At 38.7% G+C, this 22,391-nt stretch overlaps 1 protein-coding gene across 1 annotated transcript in view; it reads right to left on the reverse strand.

The window, feature by feature from the left end:
* Positions 1-1,337: 1,337 nt before the first annotated feature.
* ZYG11A (zyg-11 family member A, cell cycle regulator) overlaps positions 1,338-22,391 on the reverse strand; it is a 71,000-nt gene continuing 49,946 nt past the window's right edge. Inside the window, exons 7-14 of the mRNA XM_008699189.1 lie at positions 17,039-17,138; positions 16,889-16,942; positions 12,584-12,745; positions 12,464-12,508; positions 9,535-9,729; positions 7,063-7,124; positions 6,566-6,663; positions 1,338-1,576 (exon numbers count right to left, since the gene is read on the reverse strand). Of these exons, the coding sequence (XP_008697411.1) occupies positions 1,413-1,576; positions 6,566-6,663; positions 7,063-7,124; positions 9,535-9,729; positions 12,464-12,508; positions 12,584-12,745; positions 16,889-16,942; positions 17,039-17,138 (880 nt within the window). The 3' untranslated portion in view covers positions 1,338-1,412. The remainder of the gene's footprint in view (positions 1,577-6,565; positions 6,664-7,062; positions 7,125-9,534; positions 9,730-12,463; positions 12,509-12,583; positions 12,746-16,888; positions 16,943-17,038; positions 17,139-22,391) is intronic.

Consider the following 22,391-nt stretch of genomic DNA (forward strand, 5'->3'; position numbering starts at 1 on the left):
CACTAGCTCCTACCACATCCTCACATTAGCAAGAGCTAGTATCTGGTACCAGAATGTTCTAAAGTACTAGAACCCAGGTCAGGAAATGAAGACAGCCTTTTGGAATTATGCAGAACAGTGAATAAGAGAAAATACAGTGCAGTTTCAGAACTGTAGAAGGAAACAGGTTACAAATTCCCCTTATCCAGTGGGACACTGGTGAGCAAGAATTTCGAATATGATTCAGAGTAAGGATAAGCCTCATCTGATTCCAAAAGATGGTACACAGTACCCCAGTTAAGAGTCCAGCCAGCTAAAAGCACAAATATCTAGTATGAAAATATGCTACTAATCAAAAAGGAATTTACTTTTGTTCTTTGGACAGATGAATGGCAAGACACATTTCGTTAGCTGTCAGTAATGAGGAAGGAATTCATACTCTTTCCACAGAGGAGGTTTGCAAAGGACACAAACAGAACTTCTGGTAGTGTATACTGCAGTTGAGGCTGGTTCTCAAAAGCCCCTATTTTTCTTGCCTCCGTGCTAGGCAAGAGCACTCTTGAAATCTATAGCAAAGTCTTTTTTCTGGCTTCCTCTTCCTCTTGGGTTGGTCACAATCCCACTAAAATCAAAACCTTACAGAATCAAGATATATAGTCCCCATATAATCTTCATCTAAACACTCAAAGTCCCAAGTTCTACTATTTTCCACCACCACACCCACTTACACAGAATGTTATGTTCACTCAGTCTAATGTGTAAAGTTGGAGGAAGAAAGGCCAGAGGCAGAATATCCAAAATTGTTAAAAAAAAAAAAAAAAAAGTTATTTTTCTTCCCTCTACCCCACAAGTGTAAGATACTTTGGTATTTATTTAAAAAAAAAAATTTCCCCCCTTGTTCCTTCCCTCCAATGGAGACTGTGCCTTTTAAACAACACATTTATAATCATATATTTCCCAGAACTTTTTCACGTACTTTTCTGTTAGCCTCACATAACTAGGAATAACAACTCAGGATATTCTTTCAAACATGAAATTTAACATAAATACCAAAGTCTCCCTGTAGGTCTTTCTTTTCCCCTTCCTCTGATAAACTGCCAATTAAGAAACTGGCCAGGGTTAGGAAAAGTAACTGGCAGAGCTGCTGTAACACAAGTTTACAGGTCTTCCCAGGGTCTGAGGCTTGATTTTTCAAAACAGCTGAAGAGGTGTTCTCAAAATGATTCCAACTTGTGTTTGGGATTATGGCTATGGCTATCATTCAAAACCAACCTTTTTATAGCCTACAGAAAATCAACAATAAAAGGCCAGTGAGGTGGCCAACTCACAAACTCCAATGACAACTGGTTTCAACATTCAGTTGCTGGCAAGGCAGGAGTCCTGACACTGAGAACAGAGAGCATCTCCGAAGCCCCGTAGGTTCAGAAGGGCATTCAACGCAGAGCGGGTCTCTGATAGTTCATGAAGTGCATTCTGAAGTCATCTAGAATGGAGGCTGCAATCTGCTGTGCTTGGGGGTCTGCCTCACTGTGCTCCTGGATGTCACGCAAAAGCTGCAGTCCTCCTTCTTCAACTAACATTTTGCAGTATTTGCTGGCTGAAAGAAAATCGAACAAAGAAACCTGGTGGACAAATTGGCATTTTAAACATTCCCAAGTCAACTCATTCACCTTTCTGAAGAACAGGTACCATGGTTTAAGCCCCTTGACATTAGTCAATTCAAAAGAAATATGTCAAAACTTAAATAATGCTTGACTTGTGTAGTGCGATAAATGTTTAGTATGTTTACTTCCAGACAACTCCAGGCTTCAAAATCTCTAATCCTAGCTAAAAGAATAAGAACTTCATTTATCACATATATAATAAACATTTCAAGTTCAGGCATTATGTTGAGCTAGATAACCTGAGAACACCAGATGCTGGATAAAATAGAACAGAAAATTATAAATGCATACTCATGTATACAAAGTAAAGGATTTGTCCAGGAGCCAGATAGAAAGAGCAGAGAGCACCTAAGCTCATGTAACTACCTAGAGTTATTCTGGGGCAGAAAAGGCCAGTAATTCAAGAATTTAGGTTTTAACTTACGAAGTTAGAAGCCATATGTATATAATAAAATATGTATCAGTGCATAAAGCTGGTCCCTCAAAGGACTATACAGGAGAAGGGATAAGACAGTGAAACATCTTTATGATTGTTCTGGGCTCTAGGTGGGTATACAGGAGTGGGTTGGACAAGTCTTTCCCAAGAATCCATAACCACAATACTGAGTTGGTACAGGATTTGAATTTATACTACCCCTAAATGTTCTGGGAACCCTTGAGCTGAGAAGTTAACATAAAAATTAGTTCAATCCCAGAGAAACCTCTAGAGCACCTGACAGAAGCAAATACAAAACTGCTGAAGGAACATGGCTACAATGCAGTCTAAAAGGACTCTCTTAATCAGTCCAAAAGCCAATTAGACACAGAGAGAGACAATGATCTAAAAACACTGCAATTACCAAGAATGTGGCACAAAAAAACAAAGACATGGAAATTGTTTTCTTACACATTTTTTTGAAAGATTTTATTTATTTATTTTTGAGAGAAAGAGAGAGTAAGTGGGGGTGGGAGAGGGACAAGCAGGCCCCATGCCCAGTACGGAGCCCCATATGGGGCTCAATCCCACAACCCGGAGATCACAACCTGAGCGGAAATCAAGAGTCGGACGTTCAACCAATTGAGCCATCCAGGCGCCCCTGGATTATTATTTTTTAAGTCTACAGGATGTGCAGGATAAAGTGAGAGAAGGTACAAGATACTTGTGATAGACATTCCATAAGGAAAGTATAGGGGAAGAGTAACATTTTTAAATAGCTGAGAATTCTCAATTTTGAAAAGGTTAACTGTGACCTGAAATTCAGAGGCCATATAAAAAAAGGCTGACTAAACACAATGAACAAAGTCAAGATGATAAACTGGGGGGCACCTGGGTGGCTCAGTCATTAAGCATCTGCCTTCGGCTCAGGGCATGATCCCGGTGTTCTGGGATCGAGCCCCACATCAGGCTCCTCCGCTGGGAGCCTGCTTCTTCCTCTCCCACTCCCCCTGCTTGTGTTCCCTCTCTCGCTGGCTGTCTCTCTCTCTGTCAAATAAATAAATATATAAAATCTTTAAAAAAAAAAAAAAAGACGATAAACTGGGGAAAAAATATTTGCAAGACTTCCTTCAAATCAGAAAGACCAAGGTTAACAGCACTTAAAGGTCAAGTGAGACTATCATTTTCACCTTAGATTGGCAAAGATAAACGTTGTTGTAAGAATGTAAGGCGACTGGCAAGCTCTCACATATTGCTGACAGGAATGAAAACTGGCAATCAATTTTCTGGGAAACAGTTTAGCAATAAGTATCAAAATTATAAATGTTCCTTGGGGCGCCTGGGTGGCACAGCGGTTAAGCGTCTGCCTTTGGCTCAGGGCGTGATCCTGGCGTTATGGGATCGAGCCCCACATCAGGCTCCTCTGCTATGAGCCTGCTTCTTCCTCTCCCACTCCCCCTGCTTGTGTTCCCTCTCTCGCTGGCTGTCTCTATCTCTGTCGAATAAACAAATAAAATCTTTAAAAAAAAAATTATAAATGTTCCTAACACTTTGACTCAGCAAGTCTATGTATTCTGCAGATGAACGTACACACTTGCAAAATGACGTTATTTTCTTCAACAAATGCTATGTACTATGTGTGAACTAATGCTATGAGCCAAGCAGTGCTTTAAATGCTTAACAAATATTCACCCACTTAATTCTCGTAACAGCCCTATGAAGTAGGTATTTTTAATCCCCATTTTATAGATAAGGAAACTGGGGCAGTAAGGTCAAGTAACTTGCTCCAGTTCCCAGTTAGTAAATGGTAGAAACTGGGAACAGAACACAGGTAGTCTTGTTCTAGCATCTGTCCTCTTAATTACCCAAATGTGCATCTTCACTTGATAAACAGAAAGAGATAGTGTGTATGTCTACTCATTGTATATGAATATGTTAATATTCACTAAACTAGTGCTTATAATAGAAAAGACTAGAAACAATGTCCATCTAAAGCAGACTGGATCCATATAGTGAAGAAATACTAAGCAGTTTAATTAGTAGTGGTGATCTGGAGTAATGCTAGTTGCTACCTATTTTAACTTTGGGCAAGTTACTTAAGTTCTCTGTGCCTTGTTTTCTCATCTGTAACGGATGGATAATAATAATAATAATGCCACCCTCTTCTAGTTGTTGTGAAGACTAAATGAGTTAACTTATAAAGACCTCGCAACACTGCCTGGCACAGAGAGTACTCAACTAAATTCTAGTTCTTATACTTAATTGCCATATACTAAAGTCTGGTTCAGGGCCAGTCTGACTGGCAGATTTGCCTGTATCTGTTCATATGCCAGCACCATTCACAATACTTTTCTTTTCTTTTTTTTTTTAAGATTTTATTTATTTGGGGGCGCCTGGGTGGCGCAGTCGTTAAGCATCTGCCTTCGGCTCATGTCATGATCCCAGCGTTCTGGGATCGAGCCCCACATCATGCTCCTCCGCTAGGAGCCTGCTTCTTCCTCTCCCACACCCCCTGCTTGTGTTCCCTCTCTCGCTGGCTGTCTCTCTCTCTGTCAAATAAATAAATAAAATCTTAAAAAAAATTTTTTTATTATTTATTTGAGAGTGCAAGAGAGAGAGAGAGAGAGAGAGCAACTGAGCAGGGGCAGGGGGCAGAGGGAGAAGCAGACTCCCTACTGAGCAGGGAGTCAGATATGGGGCTGGGTCCCAGGACCCTGGGATCATGACCTGAGCAGAAGGCAGACACTTAATCAAGTGATCCACCCAGGCACCCCCTCAGAATACTTTTTTACAATTTAAAGAGAACTATTAAGGCAAGCTCCTAACGTTCTTTCCTGTGTATTCTGCCAGGTTAACTTTAGAATAATTTTCAGATCCCTCATATCGCACTCATTCACTTGAATTGTAGTATATTCATAAATTGAAAAGATCTGACATCTGTCTCAAGTCTTTCCACCTAGGAATATAGTATGTCTTATAATCACTTCAGGTTTTTCAATTATTTCTCAATTTTCTGCATATAGGTCTCATATTTGTTAAAGTTATTTTTAGAATTTTATACTTTTTTTGGTAACTAATCCTTTAATGCTAAATGTTATCTCTTGCGTTTTTTAGTACAAAAATATAGCCTATATTTCTTTTATAATAAAAGCAAAAATTTTTTACAATAACCCTGACGAAAGAATGTAAGCCCCCAATGCTCAAAACAGCCAAACATAGAAAAACATTTCATCTGGCTGGGAAACAGCTCCTGTCTCCTGATGCCCCAGCCTCTCACAGACCATTACAAAGACGCGGATGTATGTATTACTACAGGAAAAGTATTACTCATGATAAACTGCTGAGTGAAAAGAGGACACTATAGGACAGCATGCATAGAATGAGCCCATTTCATTTAAAAACATTCATATTGGGCGCCTGGGTGGCTCAGTTAAGTGTCTGCCTTCTGCTCAGGTCGTGATCCCACATTGGGCTCCCTGCTCAGCAGGGAGTCTGCTTCTCCCTCTGCCTCTGCCCCTCTCCCCTCTGCTCATGCTCAGTCTCTCTCAAATAAATAAATAAAAATCTTTTAAAAAAACCATTCATATTTACATACAGTATTTATTAACTACAGTATGTGTATAGAAAAGTATTTTTGGAAGGACAGTTAATAATTTGATAACTATAACAGTACTTGCCTGTGGGGAATAGGAGTGGAAGCCACCTTTCAGTTTCTTTTTTTTTTTTAAAGATCTTATTTATTTATTTGACAGAGATAGAGACAGCCAGCGAGAGAGGGAACACAAGCAGGGGGAGTGGGAGAGGAAGAAGCAGGCTCATAGCGGAGGAGCCTGATGTGGGGCTCGATCCCACAACACTGGGATCACGCCCTGAGCCGAAGGCAGACGCTTAACTGCTGTGCCACCCAGGCGCCCCCACCTTTCAGTTTCTATTCAACTTGACATCTACTCCCAAATATATAATTCTATAGCATTTAAAATTTTATTTTATTTAAATTTTTTACTTAAATTCAATTTAATTAACATATACATATTATTAGTTTCAGAGGTAGAATTCAGTGATTCATCAGTTACATACAACACCCAGTGCTCATTACTTCAAGTGCCCTCCTTAATGCCCATCACCCAGTTATCCCATTCCCCCAATTCTGTAGCATTTTTTTTTTTTTAAACAAAAACATCTTCCAATTTCTTTTTTAAAAGAGTTAAATTCAGGGGGCACCTGGGTGGTTCAGTTGGTGAAGCATCTAATTCTTGATTTCAGCTCAGGACATGATCTCAGGGTCATGATATTGAGTCCTGTGTCAGGCTCCATGCTCAATGGGGAGTCTGCTTGAGAGTCCCTCCTCCTTCTGCCCCTCCCCCCTCACACCCTCCAAAATAAATAAAATCTTAAAAATAAATAACAGTTAAATTCAGTACACAGGTGAACACATTTCCAAAATTCCATCTTGAACTTAGTCTTTATATAGAAAAACAGCTGGAAAACTATTATTTTGAATACATACGGTTTTTACTGCAGACATGATACATTGCCCATAGGGCCCAGAGCTGAACTGCTGGTTGGGAGAAGTTGCCAAGGAGTGGGAAAAATGCCTTGAAGGATCTAAAAAGGCACAAAGACGTTCATTCAGAACTCAGGCTAGCGTCAGGGATATAAGAATTATCTTCAACTTTTTCCACACAGGGTCATTTCCTCACTGAGAAAGATACATTGCTGAGCACATATCAGAAGCTAATGTTTAAGAAACTGCATTTCTGTCAGACACTCTTTACATTCAATATCTCATTTAATCCTCGATCTTGCACACTATCAGAAAGCCTCATTTTACAGATGAGGAAAACTGAGTCTCAGAGACCTTCTAAAAGTGATTTTCCCAAAATCACAGAAATAAGATTTGAACATAAGGTTATTTGACTATAATATTTTATCACTATACCATGGCCTCTACATAGTACAATGAGGACAAGCTTTAAGAGAAGTACTACACCATCACGAGATTACCTGTAAGTCACCAATGCTGTCATCTTACAACTTGAACTTGGCCAATTCTGGATGGTTGCATACTATACAAAAAGAGAAACCAAGATTCTAGTATTGTATTCCATAATTTTTAAAAGGTCAGAATAGGCTTTTTCATGTCATTTATAATTGCACATATATGAAAAAACAAAATTTCAAAATATGGGAATGATCACCCAAATTAAGTTATCCCTACCTGCCAGAATATCAATTAGATAACCATTATATATGTAAAACATGAACAAAGACCTGCGGAAAACAGTGCAATAAAAGGGGGCTTCTGTTTAAAGATGCAGGATTGAGCATGCATCCATTCCTTTCCTAAATCCCATGAACAGAATAGTACAAATGGTTTAAGATAAAAAAAGGCAAACATACAAGAACAAAGCAGAAGGAAAATGGTAAATGATTTAATAGCTCTAGCACTGGGGAATGTTAAGAAATGAACCAATTTCAACAGAACCCCCAAGAGACTTAAAAATTCGGCACACCAGGTACTTCAGGAAGTGAGATGAGGTAGGATTGAAAACAGGAGGACTGGTTGAAAGTACTAAAGAATCAAGACTCCCAGATCTTCTCTCCCACCCCTTACAACAATTTCTGGACCGGCCAACCTTGTGAACAACTGAGAGTGGGCATACCGTGATAAAACAGGCCATGAAGTGAAAATCTAAATGATAAATGCTCAGAGTCCCCTGTCCTCAACTCTCATCCTCTAGCGGACTTTCAGACTGCTGGAACCAAGCTTGTAATTTTCAGCCAGGAGAAGCAAAGTTTCTTCCTTAGGTAAATTCCAACCAGCTCAGGACAAAGGATCTAATAACAATGACAATGACTAATCCAGATCACTCCAAGTGAAACCCACAGTTGACAAGCTCTACCCATCAGCATGTAGTTTCCAAACAGCCCCACTCTTAGATATGACTGGACAGCTGAGGATCACCAAATACTTTAAGAAAATCTGTAACATAAAGGAACAAAATAGGGGGAAATAGCAACTTGTAGGAAACAGAGACCCTGAAGGAAGAGAAAAACTTAAAAAATAAAACAAAACCCAAACTAATCATTAATACTTTTAAAGAGATAGTAGATACAGCAACCAGGGAAAAAGAGTACGATATTGTATAAAAAAAGAAGCATGGAGAACAAAAAAGAGTTCTTGGAAATTAAAAACAGAAATATAAAAATATAATATAAATATGTAAGTATACATAATAAATATGTTAAAATTATATTAAAATGTAATTATATAATGAAATATCTAAAATAAAAATATAAATGCAAAATCCAATAGGAGTGGAAATTTAAAAAGATTTTTTTAAAAAAGGACAAAAAGTGAAATTGGTAAGAAAAAAATGAGTCCGCGAAGGCTGACATCTCAGAAAAAAACAGAAGAAGAGGGAGGGTAGGAAAGAAATTTCCCAGAACTAAAGGCAACAAGCTTCCAGAGCAATAAGTAGCCAACATAATAGAAGAAAATAAACCTACATCAAAGCACACTGCTGAGATTTCCAAACACTGAGTACAAAGATCCTAAAGGTCCCAAGGGAAAATGGCATGTGGCTTCTTAACAGTGATACCGAGAAATAAGACAAAGAAACAACAGCTTAAAAATTCTGAAGGGAAAATATTCCAAAACTAAAATTCTATACCCAGCCATGTGACCAATTAAATGTGAAGGTAAAATGGCCTTTTCAAACAGAGAAGGTCTGAAGTTTTCTATTTCATGCATTTCTTCTTAGGAAACTACTAGGTATGATCCAACAGAATAAGGGAGTTCATAAAAACAGAAGGAATGCAATCCAGAAAATAAGGATTCCAACACCAGAGAGGCAAAGAGAATCCCCAGGATGCTAGTAAAGGAATATCCCAAGATGACAGCAGTATGGCAGATACGCAAATAAGCAGACCAGATGGAAGAAAACAGAAGGTTCTAGGAAAGAAGTCTCTGAGAAGCTGAAATGGATATACTGAATTGAATATACTGAAAGAAGATTTATACTCGGAGTGTAGGAAAGCATGTGCATAGGGACAATGAGAAAAAGAATCTTCATTTTCCAGAGTGGGAAAATGAATGAACAGATAATGCCTATTACTGCAAAATCAAGAAGTAGCAACAGATGTTATTTAGAGATATGGAGGTAAATACCAAAAAAAAAAAAAGCTTAAAAAGGAGCTGAAAGTGGGAAAGAGAACTGGTAAAGCCATATACAACTATTTGCATGTGTAACTTTTATAAAAGAAAAATATCAGAAGGAATGTAACAAAGCGTTACCAAGGTTGGTATCGGATGGTAGGGTATGAGTGATTTAGAATATTTTCTTTAGACTTTTCTATTATAGTTCCCATTTTCTACAATGAACACATATTTCTAAAATTCTTATTATCTAGAAAAATCAGTATCTTGCAAGAAGAGATTATTCCAGAGCTTGTAAAGAGGACTGGTCCTTGTACCAGATCCTGGAGAAGAGCAGTCCTCTGAAGGTCATGGGACATCCAGGGCTGTTTGTCAGATGTCAGGTGGGCTATGATGCCCGCAGCGAAATAGCTGACTTCCATTTCTTTGCTATGGAGCAAGCTGCTAATATGTTTCACCACATCTTCAGTCACCAGCTGGGAAGAGAGTTCTCTAACTTCAGCTATGTTGTTCTATAGGTCAGATGGAGCAGAAAATATCAGGGATAAGAAGACAGAATCAGACAGTGGCTCCTCTCCCTCTCCTGCTGCTTTGCTCAGATACAGTCAGAGCACTTAGACCCATCCTCCTCCCTCTCAATTTAGCCTAATATCCCACAATCCCACCCCTTGATGATAAGGATGATCAGTAATGACAAATCACTGAGTAAGCACTTACTAAGTGCCAGGCACTGTACTAGACAAAAATGTCTTCTCATCTGCCTTACCTCATTTAATCTTTTCTTAAAGCTTTATTTGAGAGAGAGTGTGAGCATGCACAGTGGGGAGGGGCAAGGGGAGGGAGGGAGTCTTAAGCAGACTTCACGCTGAGCTCAATCCCAGGACCCTGAGATCACAACCTAAACCGAAATCAAGAGCAAGACGCTCGACCGACTGTGCTACCCAGGAGCCACTCATTTAATCTTTAACATAGTTGTACAAATAAATAAGTCACTCAGCAAGACTTAACTTATCACAGTTAGTGAACTTGTCAGGTTCACTCCTGCTTTGTTTGTCCCTCCTTTCTACTTTTCTGTGCCTTCCAGATTTCAATATTAATCATTTAATCCTCCCTCTACTTTGTTCTAAGTCCTATACATGCTAGGGATACAAAGGAAAAGACAGCCCTTGGTTTCAAGGAGTATACACGATCTAGAATCAAAAGCTCCCATGAGACTTTTTGCTTCTTTTCTAGCACTTACCACAGTCAATCTTAAATTAGAAAGCTATTTGTATACCTGTCTACCACCATCTCCCCAGTGTTACAAGACCATCAGCCTGATACATTTCATGCATAGCAAACTGAGGGGACTTAAAGTATGTCTTCATTACTTTTTAAGAATCTTCACCTTTATCATTTGGAAACAAAGAAATTTTTCAATTATGGATATACTGATTGAGAGGCAGTATAACAGTATAATCAAAAATTTTTTTTTTTTTAGATTTATTTATTTTAGGGGGTGGAGGTGGGGAGGGGGAGAGGGAGAGAGAAACTTTAAGCAGACTCCACACCGAGCGTGAAGCCGAACACTGGGCTCGATGTCACGACCCTGAGATCATGACCCGAACTGAAGAGTTGGACACTTCACTGACTACACCACCCAGGTACCCCAAAGAAATTTCTAAAAAATGGATTGCCTTGATAAAAAGGAAGTATAATAAAGTGGTTACTATCAGAGGGTCTGGGGCCAGACTGCCTGAGTCTGAATTCTGATTCTGCCTCCTACCACCTAGGTAACATAGAGTAAATGGCACTTCTGCCTCAGATTCTGTGTCTATAAAATGTAACTAACAATGTGTGGTAGGGTACAGAACAACACAATTTTTCCTATCCCTGTTTGACTTAGCCATGTGACTTCCCTGTTCTTCCCATCAAGGGGTGGTCACCTCCTTTAATCTGGGCTTAACCATGGGCATTTAATAAGACACATACATTCGGTCTTTGTCTCCAATTCTTGAAATCCCTTGGATTTCTTACGTCCCTTGGAATATCCCAGTTTCCCAAGTGATAGGAATAATAGGAGCATCTTTGTTCTAATGAGGCAACTCTTGGCAGGCACCTTAATAGCTTCAGGATGAGGACTAGTTGCAAAAAATAAACCAAACCTTAATTAAAAGCCTGGGACTTTAGGCCCCATACCGTAACCTCTGGGGGATGGGAGAGGAGCTGAAGACTGAATCAATAATCAATTGTGCCTATGTGATGAAACCTCCATAAAAAATCCTAAATGACGGTTTGGAGAACTTCTGAGTTGGTGAATACATCAAGGTGCTAGGAGGGTGGTGTGCTCAGAGAGAGTATGGAAGCTCTGTATGTACCCATCCTTCCTGGCCTATATGTTTCTTCCATTTCACTGTTTCTGAGTTGTATCCTTTATAATAAACCAATAATAGCAAGTAAAGCAAATAAACTGATAAAAGCAACAGAGTTCTGTGAGCCATTCTAGCAAATTATCAACCTGAGCAGGGGGTTGTGGAAACCCTGACTTTATAGCCAGTCAGTCAGAAGGACGGGTGGCCCAAGACTTAATGACTGGCAACTAAAGTGGGGACAGTCTCATGGGACTGAGCCCTTTAACCTGTGGGATCTGATAATTACTCCAGGTAGTCAGTGTAAGAACCGAACTGAACTGAATTGTAGGATATCCAGTTGCTAATGGAGAGTTGAAGTGATTACTGGGAAACACCCCAGACCACCTAATGTGCTTTACCCAATGAAACATTAGAAAATGTAACATAAGCGGAGGTTTGAGAAGCACTTGTACAGTGGGACTTGCCTTCTATTGCTGCCCTGAAACTGCCAAATAAAGAAGCCCATGGAGATACGAGGCCCAGGTAACAACCTGCACCAACTGTCACAGCAAGAGTCAGGCCATCTTAGAGCATCTAGCACTAGCTGAGCCACCAGGTGTCAGCAGCAACATGAGTAACTCCACATGAGACCAGAAGAACTGCACAGCTGGCTTCACACTGTTGACCCACAGACTCAAAAGTAAATAAAATGGCTATTGTTTTAGCTATAGTTTGTTCACGGCAACAGATGACTGATATGGTAATACTTTATAGGGAACCATGTGAAGATTAAATGAGTTAATACACAGAAATTCCTTATAAAAGTGCCTAGCATATAGTAGGTACTACTTAAGAGTTAGTTTTATTTATTCTTTTATTTTAGTAATTAGAATTAACTGAAAACAAATCACCTTACCCAAAGACCGAGTACTTTGCTTTGTATTGCTGACTCTGAAAAAGTCTGTTAAAAGAATATACAGGTTACTTTATCATGAAGAAAAGAACTTTACATACAAACTCAATCCTGTCTTCCCACCTCCAAGACTTGGATGAAGATTGCCAATCCTTGATTTTCCATAAAGTGACTGCAGGCAGCTGGAGACTCATCTGTAAGATTCCAAAGTGCTTTCAAAGTAAACAAGAGGGTGACATCATCTAAATTCTCAGTAGTCTTTTGTTTTACTATTGCTAGAAGTTCCTAAAAATCAAAGAGACAAAAAGTTAGATGCCCCAGTGACTGAGGGATTTCAACGTAAGAAAAGCAATAGTCGTTATACCACTTAATAGCTTTGTGATCCTTTTCTCTCTATATAATGAGTTACACCTAACTCCTAAGGTTTTTATGAGGATTAAAGGGGAAAATAAGTTAAAGTTTAATGAGCACTTAATCTAGTTCTTGGTCCTTGTCAATAAGACTCATAATCAAGTACATATTAGCTACTCCATTATTCATTTATTGAGAATGTTTAGTAAACATCTCCTGGAAATCAAGCACTTATTCAGGTAAGTGAGACAGATAAAAAAAAAAAATAGTTGGTTTTTCTCAACTAAATAAAAGAATTTTAAGTTTTTGGTAAATGTTCTGAAGGAAACACATAAAAGCCTAACAATTTATTTTAGAAAAGGTAGGAAAGGGAAGCCTCCTTGCAAAGGTAAAATGTAAACTGAGACAAATGAGACCAGAAGAGAGAAAGGGTAGGCAGAAGGAATGCCAGGCAAGAGAAAAAGTATGCTGTTCTAGGTCATTGGACAGATCAGGATGGCTGGGGGGTAACACTAGTACTACAACTGTATGTCCTAATAGCTTAAAGAAATCATGGGTTCACTTGAATAGAGATTCCAAAATACCATTTCAGATCAGAATATTTCTAGACACAAGTTAAGCCAGTATTCATGCCTTCTTTCAAGCATATTAGACTGTTATGAGAGGGAAAAGACAGGTGTTTTCACTCAGTCACCTAATGAAAAAGTACAGGAAATATAACAGCACTAAATAAATCAGAGTATGTCTATTTTCAAGAGGAATGAGACCACTTCAAAAATTTTACCCAATCAGGAAAGAATGTATCGAAAGAGTTTATCACAAAAATAAAGCTGTGAGAGCCAAGGGAAGTATAAGAGTGGCACACGATACTGGTAGCAACCATCTAGACGACCAAGGGGGTGAGTGGCAACAAGGCAAGGGAGCGAGCAGGAGAAGCGAGGCTGACCCTGAAAACAGTAACGACTGTGGACAGTTCCATGGTTAGAGGCTTTATATATTTTACTTTAATGACGCTCAAAACAACGGCAAAATATACACCTATGACAGATGCCTGTTTTTCAGATGATGCCAGTTTTCAGATGAAGAATCTGAGGCACAGAGAAGATAAATAAACTATCTAAAGGTCTTATGACTAGTGGCTGAACATGGCCTGTTTTGCCCTAAAGCCTGAATTTTTGGTAACATTACCTAAAACTGTTTCTCTGAAAACTACAGTGCTACTCTTTCCTCCGTGTTACTTCAGTACTTGCTATCTCGCTCTATTTCTGTATCTTTGTCTATTCCTATTACCATCCCCAGCAATTCCGTCACATCATCTTGACAAAACTGCTGCCTTAAAAACCCCACTTGATGCCAGGCCCAAACACCTGAATACTGAAAAAGACTGAGTCTCACTTTCAGTATTTGCCAAAACACTTTAAAAGGGCATTCAACTCTACCTGGGAATTCTACTGTATTTCTCAATGAGTTTGCTCCCAAGACTACTCTTCTTTTGTCATTCTCTCTCCTCCCACTTTAATCACCATCTTTTTACTCCTCTGACTTGATCACTTCATCTAGTTTTTCAGAGAACTATCGCTGTTCTTCGTAACAAAATCTCCCAGCCTACCTGTACTTTCATCGATGTATTCCCCTTTCCCTTCTGCTCTAAAGCCAACGTCTTTACTCCTGCTGTACAATTCCAATACACAAAGATTGTCACCAAATTATTTCCCTCTGTCTTGCCTTTGTCATCAACTTCCCCCTTTTTGTCAGAATTATTTTCGCAGGCATAAAATACATCTTAATGTAACTGATCTTGGAAAAAAACAACCACTGGCCTATATAGTATCTTCCTTTTTTGTTCTTTCTCATTAAAATATATTGAAAAGTTGCCTCCATTTCTCAGCTGCATTTGCTCATCACTGTAGTCCAAACAGGTTTTGCTCCACTACTCCACTGACATAATGTAAGCAAGACGACTAATGACTGTTCTTGCCAAATCCAACTGGCAACTCTGTCCTCATCTCACTCAACCACTCAACAGCATCTGACATAACTGCTCAATTTTTCTTGAAATAATTCTCTTGGATTCTAAGACATCACTCTTTCCTGATTTTCTACTAACTCATTTTGGACACTCCTCTTCTCTCCTTTCCTGGCTCCTCCTCCTCTTCCAACGTACTCGTTTCAGTCCTTTTCTTTTCTCTCTATGTATTCCACACTCTTTAGGCAGGCACTTGCATCCTAGAGCAGAACTTATGACCCAAATTATTCTCTAGCCCTGTCTACCCAATCCTCTAAGCCGTACCCTATATCAAACTGCCTCTGTGACATCTCAAGCATCTCAGAACTTAACATGTCTAAATCACTCTTGATTTTTATCCCCCCCAAAATCTGACTAGATACTAAACACTCATAAGATTTCACGTGTAACAGCAATACAAAAGGTAAAGACCTTAAGAATAAATTTAAGAAATACAGAATATCAACATGAAGAAACCACCACCTACTTCTGGGGGACACAAAAGACTGTATAAATGGAACAACATATAGTGTTCTCAGAAGGAAAAATCAGCATCAGAGATGTCAATTCTTCTAATTCAATCTATACATTTAACAAAACCCAAAGAAAACAAAGCTTTTTTGGGAACTAGACAAGCAAAGGGGAACCTGGGTAGCTCAGCTGATTAGGCATCTAACTCTTGGTTTCGGCTTGGGTCATGATCTCAGGGTTGTGAGATTGAGCCTCACGTCGGGTTCCATGCTCAGCAGGGGAATCTCCTTGAAATTCCCTCACTCCTCTCCCTCTGCCACTCCCCCTGCTCACAAGTGTGCACACGATCTTTCTCTCTCTAAAATAAGTAAATAAATAAAATCTTAAAAAAAAAACCCACAAAAACTAGACAACCCAATTCTGGTGTTCACATTAAAAAAACGAAAGATAAAGATAACTAAAAGAAACCCAAGGAAAGATCTTGACTATTAAGGAATTTATAAAGTCACTATATAAAAAGTGTGATATCAGCCTATAAATAGACCTACAAATTAACACAGCACAAGTCCAGAAATAGATGTGAACAGATATGGGGATTTAATATATGACAGAGGCAGCAATGCATAACAGCGGAGAAAAGATAATTTGCTCAAGAAAAGGTACAGAGGCAGACACTGAGTAGAAAAACAGACCCTTACATCTTAAACAAAACAAAACACAAACAAAACACAAACAAAAAAAGCCCTCCAAGTAAATCAAGTATTTACATGTTAAAAATCATGAGAAATTTTTAGAAATACTTTCAAAATGTGCCATAGAGAAATAAAATAATAAATTCAACCCTATAAACATTTTAAAGTTACTGCAGGGCAAAATATGCCACAAATAAAGTAAAAACAGTCAAACAGCCAAGTGGGGAAAATACATGCACCTCATATCACAAAGGCCAATTCCTTAATATATAAAGAAATCTTACAAATCAGAAGAAAGGTAGCAACCCAAAGGAAAACGTATCAAAGCCATGAATAAATAGTTCACAGGAAACATAAACGACTGGGGGCAGGTGGGGGAAAGTATCTCAAGCCTCATCTCAAAATAAGTACAAAATAAAACAACGATGTATGTTTCTTTAGTGAGCAATGCTAGCATAATCATAATGTATACTGATGAAAAATTATGATATATTGAAGTAATGAGCACTGGGTGTTGTATACAACTGATGAAACACTGAGTTCTACCTCTGAAACTAATAATACAGTATATATTAACTAAATTGAATTTGAATTAAAAAATTATGACATAAATATGTTGGGAAGGGAGGTAATTTGTAAAGATACATGTGGGAGAGCTAAGTTCTTATTTACCACAGCAGCGGAATCACTAGAAGACATCTAAAACTGATAAATCAAGTTAAAAGCACTTTATTTAGAGATGTGGAGGTAGAGACCAGAAGAAGTAGCTCTAAGAAGTAGTTTCTTCTGGGGAGCAGGTCTTACAGAGTCTTCATTTTATAAGCCTTTGAGAATTTGACTCTTTAAATTATATGGTCATGAATTTTTAATTGGAAAAAAGAAAGGTCATGAAAGTCACAACCCACCTACCTTAACTGCCATGAGGAGTTCTTCCTTAAGCTGTGCAGTTTGCTCAGGTGAGAGCTATAAGCAAACAAAAAGTCGAAAGTGAAATACCCAGGGTCTATGAGAGCTCTGTCAAGACCGGAGAGAGAAATCTTGCCTTTAGCGATCACATACCTGCAGGGCTAGAATAGAGGTGATGCTCACTGCCATTGTCTGCATCTTGGGGTTCTCATGTTTACAGAGCCATCTCATGACAAACTTGGCAGCATCAAACCTGAAAAGCAGTATTTTTCTCACAATAAAGTTTTAAACTGTACATAAGGAGAGAGGAAATCACTTGGCCTCCCCAACAAATCCTGTATCTTAGATTTCTAAAGCCTCAGCTATGAAAATCAAGAGCATCTGACAAAAAGAAGAGAAGATCAGAAGAGAGCAGGCAGATGTTAAGGAAATGCATAGAATTCAAAGATAAGCAGATCTAAGAAAGACTATTTTAAGCAGTTTCTACTATGATGGGTCTGAAAAAAGGAAAGAAGTTCCCCTAGAGGTAGTGATTTGTAATCTGAATTGTAAACAATACTAAAATGCCACAGCAAACAAATCACTTAGCTAGAGAGTACACGTGCCCTTTTATGGGGGGCAGCTGGTGGTCAGCTCCTATTGACTGCAACTGTAGGAATGAAGACCGAGTTGAGAAAGATCTTCTAATTTTTCAAGAGAAGGTAGAAACAGATTTTATTTTTTAATGAGGAAGACCACCTTTCCTATTGTAATTTTAAAAGTCAATTCCCCAGGCGCCTGGGTGGCTCAGTCGTTAAGCGTCTGCCTTTGGGCTCAGGGTGTGATCCCAGCATTCTAGGATGAGCCCCACATCAGGCTCCTCCGGTGGGAGCCTGCTTCTTCCTCTCCCACTCCCCTGCCTGTGTTCCCTCTCTCGCTGGCTGTCTTTATCTCTGTCAAATAAATAAATAAAATCTTTAAAAAAATAAAAGTCAATTCCCATTTTAAGTACACATCTCAATTAGATTTGAGAATGGCTTAGCCCACAACTCGGCGCCAATGTATCACAGGCTTTGTTCATGTTAGTGTTTGCTTAATTTTCCTGCCGTTAGCAGCAACTATTATAAACATTTTTTGAGCTCATCAATCTGGAAGACTATAAAGGCCTCAAGAGGAGCCCCTCTGGAGTCTAGGAAGATGATTTTCTTAATTATTACCAATAAAATAATAAGAATGACCAATGTTTAGAACAGACTCTACTTAAGCTAGGCACTGCCATAAGAACTTTACAAACATTATCATGCCTAATCCTCAGAAGAGTCACCATTTTATAAATGAGGAAACTTACGCACAAAGATAATGGAAGGGATAGAAATTGAATCCAAGTATGTTTGACTCTCTGGAGCCCATGTTCTTACCACTCACTACCCTGAACTGGAATCACACTTTGGGAGACATTTGCGAGCACAGCTGACCCTGAACGACACAGGTTTGAACTGTGCCGGTCCACTTATACACAGATTTTTGTCAAAAAATAGACTGGAAAATTTTTTGGAGATTTGCGACAATTTGGAAAAACCCAGACAAACCGCATAGTCTAGAAACACCAAAAAAAATTAAGTAATAGGTATTTATAAATACATAAAATATATGTAGATACTAGGTTGTAGTTTCTTTTACTATTTATAACCATGAAATATACACAAGTCTACTGCAAAAGGTTAAAATTTATTGAAACTTATACAAACACCGTACATGGCACCATTCAGTCAAAAGAAATGTAAACATAAAGATGCAGTATTAAATGATAACAGCATAAAATTAACTGCAGTACATACTATATAACTGTAATTATCTCACAGCCACCTCCTGCCAATACAGGGGTGAGCTCAAGCGTTGTGAGTATTCACTTAAAATGCCATGCAAAACTAATCACTCCATATAAGCAGTTCATCTTTCCAGTAAATTGCAAAGTAAAAAGTAATCTCTTACAGTTCTCCCATATTCTTCATTGTGTTTAGTGAAATACTGTAAACCCTGAGTAACACCATGGCGGGGGGGGGGGCACACATAAAGTGTCACCAGTGATGCTGGAAGTGCTCCCAAGAAGCAGTGAAAAGTCATGACATTACAAGAAAAAGCTGACTGCCTGATATCTACTGCAGACTGAGGTGTGCAGCTGTGGGTACCCATCATCTCAAGACAAATGAATCCAGTATAAGGATGATTGTAAAAAAGAAAAGGAAATTTGTGAAGTTGTTGTTGCAGCTATGCCAGCAGGCATGAAAACCTTGCACTTTCTGCAAAACACCTTTTTATCTCATTGAAAATGCAGCTTTTATGTGGGTACAGGACTGCTGTAAGAAAGGCATGCTTACAGACTTTAATATGACTCGACAAAAAGTGAAGTCATTATATGACAAGTTAAAGCAAAAAGAAGGTGAAGGACCTAAAACTACAAAATTCAATGCCAGCAAAGGATGGTCTGATAATTTGAGAAAGAGGTTTGAATTAAAAAATGTTGAGATAACAGGAGAAGCAGCTTCTGCCAATCAAGAGGCAGCAGATGAGTTCCTAGACACTATTAAGACAATCCTGGAGGATAAAAGAGATCTACCTGAACAAGTTTCTAATGTAGATGAGGGGGGGGGGGGGGGGGGGGGGGGGGGGGGGGGAGCCACAAAGGACATTTATCAGTAAAAGAGAAGCAAGCATCAGGAATTAAGGCAGGAAGGGATAGGCTGGCTAACTCTACTGGTTTGTGAATATACAGTTAGCTTTATGGTAAGAACCGCCCTTATCTATAAAGCTGCTAATCCCAAAGACTTGAAGGGTAAACATCAACACTGGCTGCTAGTCTTTTGGTTGTACAACAAGAAGGCTTGGACAAGAATCCTTTTCTGGTGGCGCCTGGGTGGATCAGTTGGTTAAGTGTCTGTCTTTGGCTCAGGTCATGGTCCCGGGGTCCTGGGATCAAGCCCGACATTAGGCTCCCTGCTCAGTGGGGAGTCTGCTTCTCCCTCTCCTTCTGTCTGCCACTCCACTTGCTTGTGTGCACGCGTGCTCTCTCTCTCAAATAAATAAATAAATATTTTTAAAAATCTTTTTTAAAAAATCCCTTTTCTGGATTGGTTCCATCAATACTTTGTCCCTGAAGTCAGGAAGTATCTTGCCAGTAAAGGACTGCCTTTCTTTTTTTCATTTTTAAATTTTTCTTTAAATTCTACTTAGTTAACATACAGTGCAATATTGGTTTAGGACTGCCTTTTAAAATTCTTTTGATATTGGATAATGCCCCCTGGCCACCCACAATCTCATGAATTCAACACTGAAGACACTAAAGTGGTCTATTTGCCTCCAAACACAGTGTCTAATTCAGGCTTTAGATCAGGGGGTGACAGGGACCCTTAAGGCTCATTACACACAGTAGTCTATGGAAAGGACTGTCAATGCTAATGCTATGGAAGAGAATCCTGACAGAGAGAAAGTCTGGAAGGATTACACCACTGAAGATGCCAAAAGCCATAAAAGCCATCAAGCCTGAAACAATAAATTTCTGCTGAAGAAAACTGTGTCCAGATGCTGTGCGTGACTTCGCAGGATTTGTAAAAAAGCCAATCAAGGAAATCATGAAAGAGATTGTAGATATGGCCAAAAAAAGGTGGAGGGTGAAGAGTTTCAAGATACGGATCTTGGAGAAATTCAAGAGCTAATACACCCCACACCGGAGGAATTAACAGATGTCAAGTTGAGGGAGATGAGCACTTCCAAACCAGTGCCTGACAATGAGGAAGACAACGTAGAAGAAGCAGTGCCAGAAAAATAAACTGACATTAGATAATCTGGCAGAAGGGTCCCGATTATTCAAAACCGCTTTTGACTTCTTTTATAACATGGACACTTCTATGAAACTAAAGCATATGGTAGAAGAAGGATTGATACTATATAGAAATAGTTTTAGAGAAATGAAAAAAATCAAAGAAATCAGATAGATATTATGATGTATTTCTGTCATCCAGAAACACAGAAATGCCTCCCCTTCTACTTCTTTTTTTTTAAGTAATATTTTTCTTTCTTTCTTTCTTTTTTTTTTAAAGATTTTATTTATTTATTCAACAGAGATAGAGACAGCCAGCGAGAGAGGGAACACAAGCAGGGGGAGTGGGAGAGGAAGAAGCAGGCTCACAGCGGAGGAGCCTGATGTGGGGCTCGATCCCATAAGGCCGGGATCACGCCCTGAGCCGAAGGCAGACGCTTAACCACTGTGCCACCCAGGCGCCCCTCCCCTTCTACTTCTCCCCCTCCTCCACCTCTTCCACGCCCAAGACAGCAAGATTAACCGCTCTGCTTCCTCCTCAGCCTACTCCACATGAAAACAATGAGGATAAAGGCCTTTATGATGATCCACTTCCACTTAATGAACAGTAAATAATCGTCGTGCTTACAGTTAATAAACATATCTGTTGTTTATGTATCTTCATGTGGACATCTAATAATTATACAGCAAGAATGTATGAGATGTTTCTGTGTCGTCATCATCATCATCACCTAAGTATTCATGATGTGAACATCACACTCAAGACTTGGAAGCGGACAGCCTATCCTTATCTGGCATAAAGTAAGTGATACTTAATATAAAATAATGTGTTAGTTTTCTTATAGCTTATAACTTTGCTTTCAAAGAATTACATTACCATACAGTATGCCTTTCTGTCAGAATTGGAGAAACTGCGTATCAGCCTATCATCACAGGTAAGTAGTTTTATTTTTTTAATGTAACAATGTTTCCAATATTGTATTATAAATATGACTGTTACACTGTATGCCATAAAAATTTCATAGCGATTCATTCATTAGGGTAAGGCTAGGCTACCATGAGGCAATTCTATTGATTATAAAATACTACCATAAAGCAATCATACTGCTGCTGCTTCTTCGTTATCGGTGCATGAATATATGTCTATACATATATATATATATATATATATATATATATATATATATGTATAGACATATATTCATGCACCGATAACTGAAGAAGCAGCAGCAGTATGATTGCTTTATGGTAGTATTTTATAATCAATAGAATTGCCTCATGGTAGCCTAGCCTTACCCTAATGAATGAATCGCTATGAAATTTTTATAGGCATACAGTGTAACAGTCATATTTATAATACAATATTGGAAACATTGTTACATTAAAAAAATAAAACTACTTACCTGTGATGATAGGCTGATACGCAGTTTCTCCATTCGACAGAAAGGCATACTGTATGGTAATGTAATTCTTTGAAGCAAAGTTATAAGCTATAAGAAAATCTAACACATTATTTTTATATTAAGTATCACTTACTTTATGCCAGATAAGGATAGGCTGTCCGCTTCAAGTCTTGAGTGTGATGTTCACATCATGAATACTTAGGTGATGATGATGATGACGACACAGAAACATCTCATACATTCTTGCTGTATAATTATGATGTCCACATGAAATACATAAACAACAGATATAGCAATACGTGGCTTC

The sequence above is a fragment of the Ursus maritimus genome, unplaced genomic scaffold (assembly GCF_017311325.1).
Source record: "Ursus maritimus isolate PB19 unplaced genomic scaffold, ASM1731132v1 scaffold_12, whole genome shotgun sequence".
Taxonomy (NCBI): domain Eukaryota; kingdom Metazoa; phylum Chordata; class Mammalia; order Carnivora; family Ursidae; genus Ursus; species Ursus maritimus.